Below are 19,939 nucleotides of genomic sequence, written 5' to 3'. Positions count from 1 at the left end.
AAAGAATGTTATCCCAAAGCAGCTAGACTTCATAGCTTCTCAGTTTATAAGTGAACATTCATATTCACTTTGGTGAGTATCTATAATCTTAGGATAATGATTTCCGTATTTTTGCCCTCACTCTTTTTTACTTCCTCACTAAAAATGTCTCTAACAAGGAGAAAATGGTATTTTAATCATTTCAGACCTTTTTTTAAGAAGATGACTGTCTTCAGGAAAATAAGTTGCACCGAGATGGAAGATGAGGCTCTGATGGTTGAATGCATATGAGACAATACTTAAACAGTTTGCTTAAAAAATACACAGTAAATTGTAGGAAAAACCCCATGAGGGAAAGGGGCAAAGTAAGAGGTGGGACTAAAAGAAAGGTGACCACTAAGAAATAAATCATTGTGTGATTGCTGAAGTAAGTTTGGTACTTAGGCTGTGTATCTTTCATTTTGAAATACTTTTGGAATTATAGAAAAGTTGCAATTTTAGCACAGAGTTCCCATAAACCCTTCACTCCGTTTCTCCTAATGCTGACATCTTTAAAAACTAAGGTCTACTTGTTAAATCTGAGAAATGTCTTTTTATATCTTCTGCCCGTTTTTGATCAGATTGTTTATTTTTTTGTTTTTAGTTCTATACACTTCTTATTTTGGATACTGATCCCTTATTGGATCTATTATTTACAAATATATCCTTTTATTCAGTGGGTTGCCTTTTGTTTTGTTGAAGGTTTTCTTCACTGTACAGAAGCTTTTTAGTTTGATGTAGTCCCATTTGTTTATTTTGGTTTTATTTCTTTCTCTCAAAGGAGCATATCCAAAGATATTACACAGACTGATGACAGATAGTTTACTTGCTATCTTTCCTTCTAAGAGTTTTATGCTTTCAGGCCTTACATTTAAGTCTTTAAACCATTTGAGTTTGTTTTTGTATATAAGTTGTGTGTTTTTTTAATGTTATCTGTCCAGTTTTCCCAGAACTACTTGTTGAAAAGACTATGTTCGTTGCAGCATTATTTACAATAACCAAGATATGGAAGCAACCTAGGTGCCCATCAATAGATGAATGGAGAAGAAATGGTATATAAATATAAAGGAATATTACACAGAAAGAAAAAAGAAAAAAATGAAACCTTGCCATTGGCAACAGTGGATCTAGAGCAGTGATGGCGAACCTTTTGAGCTCGGCGTGTCAGCATTTTGAAAAACCCTAACTTAACTCTGGTGCCATGTCACATAAATTTTTTGATATTTAAACCATAGTAAAACAAAGATTTATATTTTTGATATTTATTTTATATATTTAAATGCCATTTAACAAAGAAAAATCAACCAAAAAAATGAGTTCGCGTGTCACCTCTGACACGCGTGTCATAGGTTCGCCAATACCTTCTAGAATTAGTGAAATTAGCCAGGTATTGAAAGACAACTGCCATAAGGTTTCACTTATATGTGGAATTTAAAACCAAACCAAACCAAACAAAAACAGTCTCATAGAAACAGAGACCAAAGGAATATTTACCAGAGGGAATGGGTGCGGGAATGAGTAAAAAGGAAAAGGGGAATATAGTCAATGATATTGTGATAAGTTAGCACAGTGACAGATGATTATTAGAATTAGTGGGGGATCACATTGTAAGGTCTAAAAATTTTGAATCACTATGTGGTACATCTGAAACTAATATAAAGTTGTATTCCAACTATAATTAAATTTAAAACATTAAGTAATTTAAAAAAACATTAAGAGCCCTGACCGGTTTGACTCAGTGGATAGAATGTAGGCCTGCTGACTAAAGGGTCCCAGGTTCGATTCCAGTCAAGGGCATGTACCTTGGTTGCGGGCACATCTCCAGTGGGGAGTGTGCAGGAGGCAGCTGATCAATGTTTCTCTCTCATCGCTGTTTCTAACTCTCTATCCCTCTCCCTTCTTCTCTGTAAAAAATCAATAAAATATATTTTTTTAAAAACATTAAGAAATGAATATTGGTATTATACTACTACCTACTAACTAAACTATAGACTTCATCAGTGTTTGCACTAACATTCTTTATTGTTTTAGGATGAAAGCCAGGATTCAGCATTATATTTAGTTGTGACATCTTCTAGTCCACTGTAGACTATGACAGTTACCTTCTCTTGTCTTTCATGACCTTGATACTTTTGAAGAATATAGAAAAGGTTTTTTTCTAGAATGTCCCTTGAAAGCAGGAATGGTGCCATAATACTCCAGGATCAGTATAAAATTCGTCAATGCTGGGTGATGATGTTGAGGTGACCATTGTCAGTATTATGACCAAACATAATTGCATTATGCTGTAATACAATAATAGGATGGAGGTGTCCTGACATGAGCAGGCAAACTTACTCATAAATTGAAAGACCCCCCCGATTACTTGAGCTCTCTGTCTCCGTTTTGATAGAATTTCTTTTTCTTCTTTGGGGTCTGACTAGCACACCTCCTGTCTACTTCTATTTGCTATAAACTGGGACATGGAAATTCAGGTAACCAACGTTACTTAAATTGTGAGCAAAGTAAAAGTTACTAGGCTCTGAGTCAAATCCTAAAGGCACTCTTGTGAATAAAAATGATTCAGCTTCTAAAGCTTGTTTGAGATTCTTACAGCTTTAATGTATGTATTTATGGATTCCCTTTATGTGTAGCTACTTAAAACATGAGGATTTCTATCTTTGCAGCCTTGGCAGGACCAAAAGACAAAAGTATTTCAATAGCCTGTAATAATTATCTAAAGAAAACATGATGGGCCCTAACCAGTTTGGCTCAGTGGACAGAGCGTCAGCGTGCGGACTCAAGGGTCCCAGGTTCGATTCCGGTCACGGGCATGTACCTTGGTTGCGGGCACATCCCTAGTGGGGAGTGTGCAGGAGGCAGCTGATCGATATTTCTCTCTCATCGATGTTTCTAACTCTCTATCCCTCTCCCTTCTTCTCTGTAAAAAATCAATAAAATATATTTTAATAAAAAGAAAACATGATGGAATTAAATTTAAATTAGTCTAAACTATGTAACATTTAAATTAAAAATGTACATATATCTGACTATTTAGATTAAAATATGCATATAAGCTTGTTAAAATATGTTCTCTTTTGAGATAGTCTATTTTGAAAGACAATTTATAATAACCCACTTGTTTTGGTGAGAAAGAAACCAGAGGGAATATTTTAAAGGATTGGTGTTAACCATATAGCTAAAATATATATTACCGGAAATATATGACCATTCTAGGCATACATCTTCAAAACTATTGGGATACTTATATTGTTTTTTTTTTAAATCTTTATTGTTGAAAGTATTACATGTGTCCTTCTTTTGTCCCTCCATTGACCTATTGTAGCCTGCCCCCGCCCCTGTCCCGGGCCTTCACCACCCTATTGTCTGTGTCCAGGGTTATGCATACATGAGTACAAGTTCTTTGGTTGAACTCTTCCTACCCACCCACCCTCCCCTGCTTCCCTCTGAGATTACACAATCTGTTCCATGCTTCTATGTCTCTGGATCTATTTTGTGTATCAGTTTATTTTGTTCATTAGATTTCACATATCAGTAAGATCGTGTGATACTTGTCTTTCTCTGACTGGCTATTTCACTTAACATAATACTCTGCAGGTCCCTCCATGCTTTCGCAAAGGGTAAGAGATCCTTCTTTTTTACAGCTGCTTGGTATTCCATTGTGTAAATGTACCACATTTTTTTTTATCCACTCATTTACTGATGGGCACTTGGGCTGTTTCCAGATCTTAGCTATTGTAAATAACACTGCTATAAACATCAGGGTACATATATTTTTTTGTGATGGGTATTTCAAGCTTCTTAGGATATATTCCTAGAAGTTGGATCACTGGGTCAAATGGCAGTTCCATTTTTCACTTTTTGAGGACACTCCACACTGTTTTCTGAAATGGCAGTTTACTATGCTTACAATATCAATGCACAAACCTTTTCCATGAATTTGTTCTCAAAATTTTAAATAAGTTGAATTTCTTCCAGCAGCACTTCCGATTTTCTAAACTCTAGCAAAATGTCCTACTATTTATATTTTTGACATATTAAAAACACATTATTTCCCAAATGCCTCTGGGCTTATTAAAAACACACATAAAAGCTGCTATTAAATTCAGTTAGCACACAAGGTTAAGAACAAGAATTCTCCTTTTAGAAATATTCATTCGATATGCATACACCATGCATTTGATTTTGAATGTTGAGTTTTAGCTACCCACCTATATGAATAATATTAATTGATTAGGAATTTCCTAATATATATGTTTAAAAATTGTAATTGTGGCTTACTTATTAATAAAATTCTATTTCTGTGTATTTCATCCAGGTTTATGGATAGGAAAAGTATGACTTATATGATTGCTTAATTAAATTTCCACGAAAAAGTTACAGCTAAGTAAAGTACAAGAATTTTGTGGGGAGAGAGAACTACTATAGTAACACATGGATTTGAATAGTAAATCTACCACTAACCACCAGGACAATATTTTTCAATTCATTTCTCTTCCTGGCACTCAGTTTCCTTATGTGAAAAATAAGCAATTTGGATTCCAGAGCTTCTGATAATTAAAAGATTATGAGGACCTTATATTTTTATGTTGGTTTATTGCATGTGAAATGTATTTACTCAACATATTTTACTTGGTCTCTGCCTAAGCTCCGTGAAATAGCTAGGTGAATAGTGTTTATTAATTTCATTGGGTGACATTCGTTAATAAAATTATATAGGTTTCAAGTGTACAATTCTGTGCTGCATCATCTGTGTATGGCATTGTGCGCCCATCACCCAAAGTCTAATCTTCTGTCACCATATACTCAACCCCTTGTACCAGTCACAAAATTCAAGAATCATATGATTTTACTCATCCTATATAATAAAAGACTAATATGATAAGTGTCCGAATGCTCGTTAGACTGTTCGACCAGTCGCTATGACACGTACTGACCACCAGGGGGCAGACGCTCGGATCGGTAGGTTAGCTTGGGGCTGGGGTCCAGCCAATTGGGACTGTGTGAGACAGGCTGGACATGCTCTGGAGCCCTCCATGGTCCCTCCCCGGCCCCGATAGTTCACCGGTGGGGTCCCTTGGCCTAGCCTGCACCCTCTTGCAATCCGGGACCCCTCAGGAGATGTTGGAGAGAAGTTTTTGGCCCGATCCCCGCAGACCAGGCTGAAGGACCCCACCAGTGCACGAATCTGTGCACCAGGCCTCTAGTGTGATATATAAAGCTTGGTGCATATTTTGGTATAGACTGTGAAAAATTTGCTCATGTTTCTTGGCATAGTGATAGATCAAAACTCTAGACCAAAGTTTCTGGGTTTGCATCCTGCTCTGCCATTTACCAAAACTATAATCTTTTTTATTATTATTAAGGTTTAGTTGACATATAATCTATATTAATTTTAGTTTTAAAGTTTAGTGATTTGGCAAGGTATAGATAACTAACAAAATGATCACCGCAATATGTCTAGTAACAATCTGTCACCATACAAAGTTATTATGATATTATTGACTATATTCTCTATGTTGTACATTACATCCCCATGATTGATTTATTTTAAAACTGGAATTTTGTAACTCTTAATCCCCTATACCTTTTTTCCCCAATACCCCTGCCAACCAATAGTGTGTTCTCTCTACCTATGAGTATGTTTTTGTTTTGTTTTAATTATAGTTTTTAATATTCCACATGTAAATGAAATAATATATTTGTCTTTCTCTGACTTACTTAACATAATATCCTCTAGGCCCATCCAAGTTGTTGCAAATGGCAAGATTTCATTATTTTTATGGCTAAGTAATATTCTAGTGATTCCAGTGTGTATGTGTGTGATCCATTGATCTATCGATGAACAGGTATGTTATTTTTATATCTCAGCTGTTGTAAATAATTCTGCAGTGAACACAGGGATGCATATGTCTTTATGAATTAGTATTTTTGCTTTCAGAGGTGGAATTGCTGGATCATATGGTAGTTCTGTTTTTAATTATTTGAGAAACCTCCATACTCTTTTCTATAGTGGCTGCACCAATTTATAATTTCACCAACAGTGCCCAAGTGTTCCCTTTTCTCCACATCCTTGCTAACACTTGATATTTGTTGTCTTTTTATAATAAGATTCTGGCAGGTTTGAAGTGATATCTCAGTCTGGATGATTTGCATTTCCATAATTATCAGCAGTATTGAGCATCTATTCATGAGTCTCTTGGCTATCTGTGTATATCTTCTTCAGAAAAATGTCTATTCAGACCATTTGCCCAATTTTAAATTGGATTGTTTGTGTATGTTTATATTTTATTTTTATTTTTTGTGTATGCTTTTAATATTGAATTGTGTAAGTCCTGTATATATTTTGGATATTGACTCCTATTGGATATATCATTTGCAAATATCATCTCCCATTTAGTAGGTTGCCCTTTTCTTTTGTTGATGATTTTTCACTGTGCGAAAGCTTTTAGTTTGATGAAATCCCTTTAGTTTATTTTTCCTTTTGTTGCTCTTGCCTGCAGAGCCATATCCATGACAATATTGTTAAGACTGATGTTAAGTAATTACTGCCTATGTTTTCTTCTTGGGGTTTTATGGTTTCATGTCTTAAATTTAAGTCTTTAATCCATTATGAGTTTGTTTATGTATATAATGTAAGAAAGTGGTTTTATTTATTTATTTTTGCATGCATCTGCCAATGTTCCTAACACTGTTTATTGAAGAGACTGTCTTTTCTCCATTGTATATTCTTGACTCCTTTGTCATAGATTAATTGACCATATAAGCCTGGGTTTTGTTTCTGGCCTCTATTCTCTTCCATTGATACATACGTCCGGTTTTTTGTTATTGTTTTATTTCTGTGTTTGTTTTGGTTTTGGCCAGTACCACACTCCATTACTATAGTTCTGTAGTATAGTTTGAAGTCTGTGAGTTTAATAACTAGCTTTGTTCTTCCTAAGATTGCTTTGACTGTTTGAGTTCATATAAGTTTAGGATATTGGTTCTGGTTCTATGAAAAATTCAGTTGGTGTTTTGATAGGGATTGCATTGAATCTGAAGATTCCTTTGGGTAATATGGACATTTTAACAATATTAATTCTTCTGATCCATGAGCACAGTGTATACTAACACTATACTCTTGAAAAGATTACTTAACCTTTGGAGACTCAGTTTCATAATCTATAAATTTAGGATAATAATAGCCTTACCTCACAGAGTTGCTATGAAGATTAAAGTTTAAATAGATGTAAATTGCATAGAAGAGTGGTTGGCATATATATAAACATTATCTGTTTTCATTGTCTTTGGCAAAACACACCAAAATCAATTGACATACAATATAATCTCATTTAAATGGCAGTAATTCAAAAACTTTTAATAAATGTTTAAGTCAGAGTTCTACTTATAGATTTGAGCAGGAACTGAAACATATAGCCAGGCAGTCATAACATTGGATAGTCCACTTACCTGATTGATCTAAGCCTTTGTACATCAGTTTCTTTGCTTATCCTACATAAAATAACCCAATAAGGAACTTTCACCCTCAATTCCTAAATTATAAATATTCTCTTAAGTGCTACTTTGAAATTTTCATAATTATTGAAATTGATTGATAGCATACAACAAATCATTCATAGAAGCACTAAAAACTTCAGTAAAGGTGTCAGTCATTAACTTAATGCTTTATTGTTGTTCCTTCTGTGAGAAAGAGTCAGAATTTACTAGAACTTTTAATTTTGTAAACTATTGCCCAACTTTTGGCCCTTGTCAAAAGTAAACCTCTGCCAGTTGTAATTCACCATGTAAATTGAGATGTTATTAAGGAAATCTAGTGCAATTGATGACATTCCTGTTCATGACAAGGTCAGTGTCAATGTTACCCAATAATTGAAACTGTTCCCTGCATGACTGGTGGGTGGCAGCTGCCACTAATGTTATTTTTTTGTCTAGGGAAACTGAGAAGATGGGTAAGTGACTTCTTCAAGGTCACATTGGAAATCAGTGGCATTCCAAGGAATAGAACTAGAAATACACTTAGATCACTTCTTAAATAGTTTTAACTTTATTATGAGGATAGTGAATAATTGTTCATGATATACTGGTGTGCACTTCAAAATTATTTATTAGATCCAGGGTCATGCATTTATTATCTCTGAGGTAAAGACTATAAAAAAAGAGGCCCTGGTAGAATCTACCTACAGCTATTATTATTTCAAAGTTTAAAAACATTTATGAAAATGGAGATAATGACAGTGGTCATTATCTGTGGTCAAGATGGAGAAAATTCATTTCTATTGTCGAGCTAGTTTAATGTATTGATAGCTTATAATTTACTTAATGTGCTTGCATGCTGTTAATTTCAAACATACGTGAGTTGTGCCTTCATTTGCATACCCTGCCATATGCCAGTAGCAGGAAAAGTTGCTCTTCTTGTAACATATCTCATAGGCCCCATTTCCCGAGGAAGGAAACTATGAACTATTTTTGGATCCTAAGGCAGAGTCTCCTGTATAAGCTCATCAATTAAAAACCTAGTCTCATAGTTTAATTCTTCAAATAAAATAAAAATGAAACAAAAGCAAATTTAAGTGCTACCTAGGTAAATATATTTTGATAATTTTCTTACTGAATAGGAAATACTCAGTATACTAAGGAATTTAAAAGCAACTTTTAATCAGAAAGCCTTGTAGTTTATTTTCTTTAATAGGTTAAAATTTAAGCATGGATAATTAATCCTGAGATTGGATAGATACCCTTTATAAATAACTATAGTAACTTTATAGCTATTTTAGACCCTGAGTTAGATTTATAATGAATAGAGAATAAATGCCAGATATTTTATATTAGTTTTTTATTTTATTTTTATTGGATTTTTCATTGACCATTCTTGTAAATTCTTCATTCATATATTGAAGCATTTTTTTGCCCTATGCAGTATTGATTCAATAAAATGTTCAGTATTCTGAACCTGGTATCCAGAATATTTCAAAGCCCTTTTGAAATGATCTCTTCTTATTTCTCCACATGTAGGTGTCCTATAGACTAGCATCTGGAAATCAATAGGCATAGTAGACATCACATATTCTATGTGAATAATCAATAAATAAATTCCACTTACCTCTCATACCTATGGACTCATTCTACTATTACAATATTTATGGATTATTTTTTGAAAATTTCATTGCATAGATTGCCACATGGAATTTTCTGATACTGATATTATCAAACTACTTTTCCTTCAAGTTTTTATTAACTTAACAAAAAGTTATAGGTCTCAGGTGCTAAGGTTGTGCATATGGTAGTTTAGGGACGCAGATGGTTTTCTACCTATCCCACATTTCAAATCGCAAGTGGATGACGCAAGTTGCATACTGTTCAATATACAACATATCCAAATAATTGATTCTATGCCCACACATTAAGTGTACTGTGCATGAGAGAATAGCATCTCAACAATCAGAATGTTAATTAGGGAGGGCTGTATTAATACTAGTAAACCCTGCTGATAACATTTTACTATTCTTCCAAAATAATTTGTATGTAAATATAAACCTGAATGTGCTTATGTGCACAAAATATACATATACTCTTATGATTTATATATATATATATGCTTTTTAATATACATATTATTTATAAAGGTATATTGTTAACTGTTTACCAATATATAGTCAGTATTTATGTAAGAATCTGACTATATATACATACATAGACATAATCTCATTTCAAAATAAATTTTGTTATATTTCTACTTTTTGAAGGATGAAGAGAGAGAAAGAGAGACAGAGAGAGAGAGAGATCAGAGAAACATTGATGTAAGAGAAAAACATCAATTGGTTGCCTCCCATATGTGCCCCAACCAGAGATTGAACCTGCAACCTGGGTATGTGCCCTGAATGGGAATCGAACCAGCAACCTCTTAGTGTATGAGATGATGCATCAATTGAGCCCCCTGGCCAGGTCTCTATGGTTTTCAACTATGCAATGCATTATATAAGTTGGTATTAATTTAATTTTTTAATGTTAGATATTTGAGAAGTTTGACTTTTATATTAAGGAGTATATTTTAAAATGTCAGACACATAATTATACATTGTTATTCTCAAATTTAACATTGTAGTTCTAGAGCAAAAAATTATAATTCAATATCTTTTTTGTATAAAAAATTAAACCTAGAAAGTTTTGATCCTATGACTTTCAAAAAGAAAAGTATGCCATCCTGGCCTGGTAGCTCAGTTGGTTAGAGTATCATCCTGATAGGCCAGGGTTGCTGGTTCGATTCTGGTCAGGTGACAAAGAAGAATCAACCAGTGAAATGCATGAATGCATAAATAAGTGGAAAGACAAATTGATGTTTCTCTTTCTCTCTTTCTCTTTCTCTCTCTCTCTCTCTCTCTCTCTCTCTCTCTCTCTCTCTCTCTCCAATAAATTAAAATTTTAAAGAAGAATTCTGAACCAAAAAAGTATGTATGACATGTCTGTTTTTAAATGAACAAATTTAATGAACACTCTTTAATGACCAGTTCTTCCTAAAATCCTTTTTGACATACTGAAATAATTACAAATCTAATTATCATATGTTTTAGGCTAAGATGACTCAGCTGCCCGAGGCAGAGAAGGAAAAGATTGCTGAGCAAGTTGCTGATTTCAAGAAAGTAAAGAGTAAGCTGGATGCTGAGATTGAAATATGGGATGATACAAGCAATGATATTATTGTTCTGGCCAAGAAGATGTGTATGATCATGATGGAGATGACAGACTTCACCAGGTAATTATGTGGGAGATGATGTGCAGTACTTATAATGGTTTGAAATATCTGTCGCATTAGTAAAACCTCAAAGTTCTTTGAGTGTCAGGTGCTAAAATACAAGTGGTAGGGAAAAATAAAATAATATACAATTAGAAAGTTGTAGGAGTATCATTCTAGAGATGTTGGTAAACATGGAATTTTCTTATAAACTGTCAATGAATTATTTTAGAATCCACTTTATACTCTCTTACCTTAGGAATCTTCTCTATGTATCATATGAGCATATTACTTTCACAAAGAAATTGGTAAATCAAATTATGATCTCTGTCAGAGCTATCTGAATAGCTGATTTCCATAGCTACATAATTTTAGTTATATTGAGTTATGTGTAATCAAAATTAGTAAAACTTGTTGCTACAGAAACAGCAACTAGATATAGTTGAGTACAATAACATTGATATACATAAAGCATTATAGATTGTGTGTATGTATGTGATAAAAATAGATTTGCAGCAGAATTCAAGGGGATAAGAAAATTGAAGCTACTAGAAAAAAAAAATATATATATGACTGGGTTCAGATTGGGAAAGAAGGGAAATGAGGTTAGGATGGTGGAAGGGTACAGATACGCCACCAGCAGGTGGTGAGGACACAGATTTCAGTAAAGTTTTCCTTGCTCTGCATCTTCCTCCCTCCCAAAGGAATTAATGTTTTTTATGGAAATAGATGACTTTGGAAAGGAGGCTCAGTGACATCGAGGGTGTCATAAGCTGTAACCAGGGTGTTAGAAGAGGATTCACAACCCCACAGAGTGATATCTTATTGGAAAATAGACACATTTCATGTTTTGCAAAGTTAAACCGTCCAACATTCTCACAATCTATAGGTGTCACTGCCAAAGGCATCCACAGAATAGGAACGTTGCATGTTCAAATAGCAGTAAAGGCAGAGAAGCAAAATTGAATTTTGGACCCTGATAATCTTTTGTACTTGAACTAAATCCTGATTCAGTTTAATTTAAGTTCATATAAATTGTGATAAATTTTCAATTATTTTAAAATGAATGAAATTTTTTATTTACTTCTTTTTTATTCCCAATTCTTTTCAAGAGTTTTCTCAGACACTACAATGTTATTCTGAGGATTAAATTAGCTGTTTTATATCAGTACAGGTATTTTACCTTGTTTGTAATGGGCCTTGTGAGAATAGGGTTATAGCTGGCCCTGCAGTATTTATCAACAAGTAGTCAACCACTGTAGTACACTCTCTGTCCCTCATATAGATTTTAAATAGCTATAAATTAGAAAAAAGAAAAAAGAAATAGTTAATTATCTTTTCTAAAGTGTCACTGAATGCTCTATTTTGTTCTCATTTTATTTAACTGCTATTTCATTATTATTTTAAATATATTTTTATTAATTTTAGAGCAGTGGTTCTCAACCTTCTGGCCCTTTAAATACAGTTCCTCATGTTGTGACCCAACCATAAAATTATTTTCGTTGCTACTTCATAACTGTAATGTTGCTACTATTATAAATCGTAATGTAAATATCTGATATGCAGGATGGTCTTAGGTGACCCTGTGAAAGGGTCGTTAGACTGCCAAAGGGGTCATGACCCACAGGTTGAAAACCACTGTTTTAGAGAGAGGAAGAGAGGGATAGAGAAACATCAATGATGAGAGACAATCATCCATTGGCTGCCTCCTGCACTCCCCTACTGGGGATTGAGCCCGCAACCCAGGCATGTGCCCTGACCAGGAATTAAACTGTGACCTCCTGGCTCATGGGTTGGCTCTCAACCATGGTGACACACTGGCTGGGCTATTTTATCTATAATAATAAAAGCATAATATGCTAATTAGACCGCCGTCCTCCCGGATGACCTTCTGGACGAAGCTGGGGCTGTGAGGGAAGCCCTGGTCCCAGGTGTCAGCGGCCAGAGGGAAGCCAGGGTCCCAGGTGCCAGAGGAAGCCGGTGCTGGCAGCTGGTGGAAGGAAGGCCTACTCTTGCACGAATTTCGTGCATTGGGCCTCTAGTTATTAATAACAGGCTTAACATGGTAAAGTTTGATGAAAGCTTACTATGCTCTACACTACGATGAATTTATATTTTCTCATTTTATTTTCAGGATGTTTTGATTGATTATTGTATTGTCCATTTTATTGTTTAGGAAAGGGAGAGTCATAGAGGTCAGATAAATTGTTCAAGGGCACACAAATGAAATGACTTCCAATTGGAGTTGTTCCAACCTCAGAATCTGGGTGCCTACTCATTGTATTAGAAGTCTTTACCTTAGTGTTAAACAAAGAAGACCCAGTACTTTCCCCAAGGGGAAAACAGATACATTAGAAACGACAACAATCATTATGTAATGCACTGTATACTTATAGCTGTAAGCACATTAGGATTTCTGAAGAGAGGGCGTATCAGTGGGGGGCAGAGTAAGCAGAGAACAAAAATATGAGCAAGTGAAGTTTGTATTAGATTGTAATTGAGATACGGAAATTGGATTGTGGAATGAGATGATATACATGAGAAAACCCACAAAGGTGGAGGTCAGGAGGTGGGTATGACTCAGAGTGGGGGACAGGAAGGGGGCATAGAAACTTATATAAATACAGGAAGAAGTTAAGAGAGGCATGAAGGAAGTGATAGATTTAAAAAAATCTTAGAAAATGGAGAGTTTTTTTAAGAAATAAGAAGTAGGGAACTATTCAACAATTGTGGTCATGCTGGTGACATGATGGAAACCAAAGAATTCTAGGAATGAGAGTCTGGAAGAATGACAGAGATTCAACTCAGGGGGCTCTAGCCACAGTTGGGAGACCCACATAATTAAATGGACTTTGGAGATTCTGGCTAATAGAAACTTGACACATTTCTAAGAAGTACTGTATCCGGGGCTGGAAAAATTACTTCTGTAAAGTTGTAGCCATTTCCGAGCCCAGGCGTATGCCCCTTGGCGCACTGACCATGTAGTACGCCCCTGAGCCTAAATGGCAGCCTGGCACAGGTTTTACTGTGGCTGTTGGTGCACAATTACAAATAGAGTGAGGCCTCTCTGTCACTACCACCGTGTGCATTCATTCTAGGGCAGAAGAGTCAGAAGTTAGTGTCTTAAACATGATTTTTTCTTGGCGAAGGGCCATTCATACAGTCACATAATCTATGTCACCTTATCACACTGAAACTCAGCAGTTCTTTTCTTCCGTACCTGGTATTTTCTAGAAATCAGGCTGAAGGATTTAAGACTTGCTGGGGGTACTTTTGTTTGCCCTCGCCTTTTGCATACCTTCACTGGACACGGGCTTGCATTGAAGAAAGCTTGTCGCCCACCTTTCTTTTCTAAGATACAGTTCTGAGTGATGGATGAGAAAATGAGTAAAGGGGGTGGGGGTAGAAGCTCACCTTGTTTCTGTTCAGCGAGGCTTCAGAATTAAAGCCTTTCAAAAGCATTGCCGAGATGCATAAAAATTCCTGTGTTCTCTGAGTCACATCCCTTTGTTCCTTAAATATGAAATCTCTTTGCAAATAGCTTGTTTTACTTTTTAGAAGTGAAATATTTATATTCTAATGAAATGTGTTAACAACAATGACCATTTAAATGGCTTAGCTCACACAGCCAAGAGAAGAATAAATATTGAACAGTTTCTTTTTTTTTTTTTTCCTTTTTACCCAAATGGTTAAAAAATGGTCACTGGAGGAAATTTGTATTTTGACATTTGCAGTTACTGTCAGAGTTTAATTAATTTTCATTGTGAACTTCCTTTAAAATAAATAACCTTTCCTTGCTCCGCTCTATAGAATGTGCGCCTTCTGTGCTGGGAAAATAAAGCCAGGTTCTGTCTTGCCAAAGAATGCAGTGTTCACACAGGGGCTTTTTAAAGTCTTACTCAACTCTGTGGTGTGCAGGTCTTTCCACTTTACCTTCCCCAAACAGAATAAATTATTAATCCAAAAATAAAAAAGCAACCTTATATCTTATGATTTAAGCCATAAAGGCAGATAAATTTTTGTTTTATTTCATAAAGCTATGAATTCTGTTTCTCATTTATATTAAACTAGTAGCCTGGTGCACGAAATTCATGCACATTAAAAGGGAATTAATTGCCCTAACCGGTTTGGCTCAGTGGATAGAGCATCAGCCTGCAGACTCAAGGGTCCCAGGTTCAATTCTGGTCAAGGGCATGTACCTTGGTTGTGGGCACATCCCCAGTGGGGAGTGTGCAGGAGGCAGCTGATCGATGTTTCTCTCTCATTGATGTTTCTAACTCTATCCCTCTCTCTTCCTCTCTGTAAAAAATCAATAAAATATTTTTTTTAAAAAAAGGGAATTAATTAGCAGAGATATTTTAATATTGCTATTTGCCCTTTCTCTATATTGGAAGTATGAGAGATGAAAGGAAATTAGTAAAATATATATGAAAATAATATATAAATTTATTAATAAACAGTAACAAGGATATAACAACAACAGAGGCATGCTATAAAAACAACAAAAACATGATATGAAAACAACAGAAACATGATACAAAAACAACAGTGATGCAAACAACGACTGATAAAGTGATTAAACGTATTCCAATATCTCCCTGTACACCACATTAAGAGTGAAAACACTTTCAGAGTGCTTGACTAATTTCCCTTGTGATGAAGTATTTAGAACTTTAACTGTAACGTCACATGCTCTTCAAACTCGAGAGAAAGCAACATATAACTGACCATGTGCGAAAATGGGTTCTGGTTGGAATATGCCTACTTTGTCTAGAGTTTGTCCTTGGGATTTATTAATAGTCATCACAAATGCTGGCATCATGGGAAACTGTCATCAAATCAATTTCAATGGGAGGCCAGTGTCAGATGGGGACAAATTAATTCTTGGAATCAGAACAACCTCTCCCTCTGCAGTTCCTGTTAATACTTCAGCTTCGATAATGTTAGGTTGTAATCTTTTGATAATAAATCTGGTACCATTACAAAGACCCCATTTACTATTGAGATTTCTCAATAGCATGATGATTGCACCCACTTTCAATTTTAATTTATGACATGGCATTCCCAAAGGAGTAACACTATTAAGAAATTCGATGGGAAAATTTTCCTTTTCAGCATCATCTGTGGAATCAATTGAATCATCACTCAAATATGTGTGAAAATCTCCGATGAGTATATCCAAATTTTCTTCATTTAATTTTTGAACATGCTCATTTTTTGGACAAAGAATTTCACGTTTAGATATATTTTTTAATATTATCTATAGCAGAGGTTCTCAACCTTGGCTGCACATTAGAATCACCTGGGAATCTTTTTAAAATCCTGATTCCTGGGCCTCATCCTCCAGAAATTTTTTCTTTGTTATGGGGTGGGGCCACAACATTAGTAAAAAAGAAAGAATTTCCAGAGGATGAGGCCCAGAAATCAGGATTTTAAAGATTCCCAGGTGATTCTAATGTGCAGCCAAGGTTGAGAACCACTGATCTATAGATATAGTATTTCCAAAGGTAGCTTCAATAATAGATCCATTACAAATCATTTCACTTCCACATTCCGCTCCGAGGGCGGGTTCCTGCCTGAAACCTCACACTGAGGGCTGGTTCCTGCCTGAAACCTCACCCTCCAGGAAACAGCTGGGGGAGGGTGCAGCCATTTCCAAGATGACCCCTGCAGGACTGACTTCCTTCCGGTTGGTCGCGGTTCTGGCCGTGATGTTACACCCAGGGTTTTTATATAAGTAGATATACACATATATATCTAGAAAGATGATTGAAAATATAAAATATGAGGCATGTGGATCATTTAAGATTTTGAAAAAACATTTCTGGCTATTCAGTGTTAGCTTTAAGAAGGCATTCATTTTATATTTGAAACAAATACAATACCAGGAGGAAGAATTATTTTTCTGTGCATTACCATGATGGCTTTGTTTTTCTTCTTGGGCTGTGTGTTAGGGTTATTATAAGCTCTTATTGCCTCTCTCATGAATATTCTCTCTGTAAAGAATCTGCTTATTTATGTTGTGAGAGTTTTGAATCACTGGAAACAATTATTCAGCAATGCTTTAACATAAAGGAGAATAATTCTGTCTGCCAATCATTCTGATGTGATAAGTAATAAAAATCATTTACTTCTTAGTAATTGTTTAGTAAAACTGAGAGTGAGAGCACAAGACCCTCTTTCCTGAAATCTATTTCTTTAATATCTGTAGTGAATGGATGAGAGAATTGGGTGAAAAGGCTTTGGCAATTTCCAAGTGTCAAAACAGTTCTGTACTGTGTGACTCTGCTTATTTCAGGTGGACAGGATTAACATTTTCTTAGCGCACAGGAGACTAAACTATTAGACGTGTAGGAATAAACAAAGACACCCCACCCCTACCCCAAATGAGAACATACAGCTATGGCATTAGCTACCATCATTTGCTTTGGTGGAGACTCAAAGGCAGGCAGGGATGAATAAAAGCTTTCAAATTGGGCCGGGGTGGGGGGGGGGGCGGGGGCGGGGAGGTGGAATGAAAATGAAGACTTCAGGTATATTGGATTGGAGGTTGTGGACATAGGAAAGATGCAGGTGGGCTAACTAGAAGCAGGGCATCTTACGTGGTTTGGGAAACATATTTTGCTTTCTCTGATTGTTGCTGGATTTAAAGCAAAGGCAAATGTAGGTAGGCTGGCTACTATTGTCCAAGTCCCGACAATTCTGGGTCAATTGCTACAGAAGCTATGGTTTAATTTCTTAAGGTAGTTGCAGAAGAAGTTGTGGGTCAAAGTTCTGTCATATTTATGCTGGCCATTGTCCATTTGCATATTCAGTCTCTCAAAAATGTCACTGATAATCACTTTTTTGGAATAGTGATGGATGGGTAATTGTATAAACAATATTTATTTTTATATTTAAAAACAAAATACTCTTATAAGAAAAAAAGCTCTCTGTGATAATCTATATCCTAAACCAATAGTCTAATGAATTTAAAATTTACTGTTTTTTTTTTAAAAAAAGTGAAATGTCTCAATAGATACACCTTTGTGAATATAAGTAATCTTATCAATCTCATTCCCACTGTGTTTCAAGAACCTTTAATTAGTGAAGTTTATTTTCTCTTCTATAGTACTTGATGAATATATTCTAAAAATTATTTTTGATATCTTAAATTTCCATTCTGTGTCTAACTCTCTCATTTCCAAAAATTTTATTGCCTTATCTTTAATCGCATCATATTCTCTTATCTCAGATCCTTTCATACCCCCCTCTCCCCTAATTTATTTAGTCATTTCATTCTGCCTTTCCTTTCTTAGACAGCCTGGACCACTTGGCCTATACTATAACCACTCTCTCATAAAAATCTTGATCTCTTTGTCTCTCGTGACCACATGACACACAAAATCGCAACCCTGCCTCAATCCAACAACAGCTCCCTTCTGCCCTTTGCTTGGGCTTCAGATTGTGAATTTCACTCATTCTTTTCTTTAAACAGTCAGGTTGACTGTCTTCCCCCTGGTGGTCAATGTACATCATAGCAAGTGGTTGAACGGCCTTAGCATATCATTAGTATATTACACTTTGATTGTTTGAACGAATGACCAGAGGACCGGATGCTTAGCATATTAGGCCTTTATTATATAGAATTAAAAGAGAGCCAGACATGCCCTGGTTGGTTTTGCTAAGTGATTAGAGCATCAGCCTGAGCGGGGGGTGGGGGGGGGTCCTCAGGTTCAATTCCCAATCAAGGGTACATACCTGGGTTTCAGGTTTGATCCCCAGCCCTAGTCTGGGTGCGTGTGGAAGGCAACCAGTCAATGTGTGTCTCTCACACCGATGTTTCTCTTTCTCTCTCCCACTCCCTCCCTCACTCCCTCCCTCCCACTCTTTCTAGAAAATAATCAATGGGGAAAAATACCCTTGGGTGAGGATTAACAAAAAAGAGGCAGAGAGACAGAGGATGGAATACAGTTTAGGTAATATGGATTATGTAGAGAGAGGAGTAAGTTATATCCTGCATTGCCTGAAATGAGGAGGAGATATTAGCTCCACAGGTAGGCATTTCTAACAAATTTTAAACTAGACAAATATTGAAGAGGTGTTGTTTTGAACTGGTATAAAATTTAGTTTGGTGCATTCTTCATTTTTCTGGATAAAGAATGTGATTATAAATCAAACTCTACACTATTAAAAGAAAGTAGTCCTGTTACATTTTAGGCACAGTATAACTAATATCATGATACTCCTTTAGATCTACCTCCTACAAAACGTTAGAGTAGAACAGATTCAAGCATTGCAGATGTCATGTCAGTTTGCCAGCTGGCTGCCATGTGTCTGACTGGTGTTTAACAATGAGTATTGGCTGACCTCTACTGAAGAACATGGATAGTATCTGGGTACCTGAGGCTATTGCAACCCACAGGCAAAAACACAGCCTCTCAGATTTGTAATGGAATACCAAGAGATGTCAGGGTGAGTCACTTCACATAATGTCACCTGCTCTGACAGCTTTCCGGACATCTGCCCGTGATGCTTCTCTTCGATTTTCTCCTGGTATAATGAAGCAACTCTTAAGATGCCAGTGGGGACTGGTAGTCTTTCAGTGAAAAGAACATTTTATATTTCAAGTCTGTCTCATTTCTTACAGCTAAAGACAGATACTGAATCACAGTTGCTGTTGATGAGAGCAAAACTTATTTAACATAACTATGCAGAAAAATTAACCTTAAAAAGGCATGAGTAGCTTTATAGTACTCTCTAATGACCACATTGTCAGTAGAATTTCTGGCTTTGGGTTCAATAATTGTTCATTATTTTTAATAAAAATAAATACCTTTACTGTTTTTACCAAATTCCATATCTTATCTAATAAAGGCAGAATATGCAAATTGACTGTCACACTGTCACAAATATGGTGGCGCCCATAGTCACAAGATGGCAGGGCCCAGTCCCCTCAGCCCTGCCAGAGTACCCCAGTCCTTTTAGCCCTGCCAGGGGTGGCAGGCCCGCAGTGCGGCCAGACCCACCCTCAGGCGGGTCAGGCCACTCCTTGCTCCTGCCGCCAGAGTCCCACAGTCCTTTCAGTCCAGCTGGGGAGTGGGGGGGGGGGGCGGCGAGGCACATGGTGCAACTGGGACCACCCTCAGCCCCCCAGCCACCCAGGGCTGGCCAAGGTGCAGGCCAGCCTCGGATGGCAGCTGCCCAGCCAAC

General features: G+C 36.1%; 1 protein-coding gene across 1 annotated transcript in view; it reads left to right on the top strand.

Annotated features, from left to right (window-relative positions):
* Positions 1–19,939, top strand: part of CTNNA3 (catenin alpha 3) — a 1,251,491-nt gene that overhangs the window by 1,129,527 nt on the left and 102,025 nt on the right. The window contains exon 15 of the mRNA XM_006089723.3: positions 10,587–10,768. Coding sequence (XP_006089785.1) covers positions 10,587–10,768 — 182 coding nt within the window. The remainder of the gene's footprint in view (positions 1–10,586; positions 10,769–19,939) is intronic.

The sequence above is a fragment of the Myotis lucifugus genome, unplaced genomic scaffold, assembly GCF_000147115.1.
Source record: "Myotis lucifugus unplaced genomic scaffold, Myoluc2.0 scaffold_62, whole genome shotgun sequence".
NCBI lineage: Eukaryota > Metazoa > Chordata > Mammalia > Chiroptera > Vespertilionidae > Myotis > Myotis lucifugus.
Note: the sequence above shows the minus strand (reverse complement) of the source record. Positions and strands in the feature narration are given on the sequence as shown.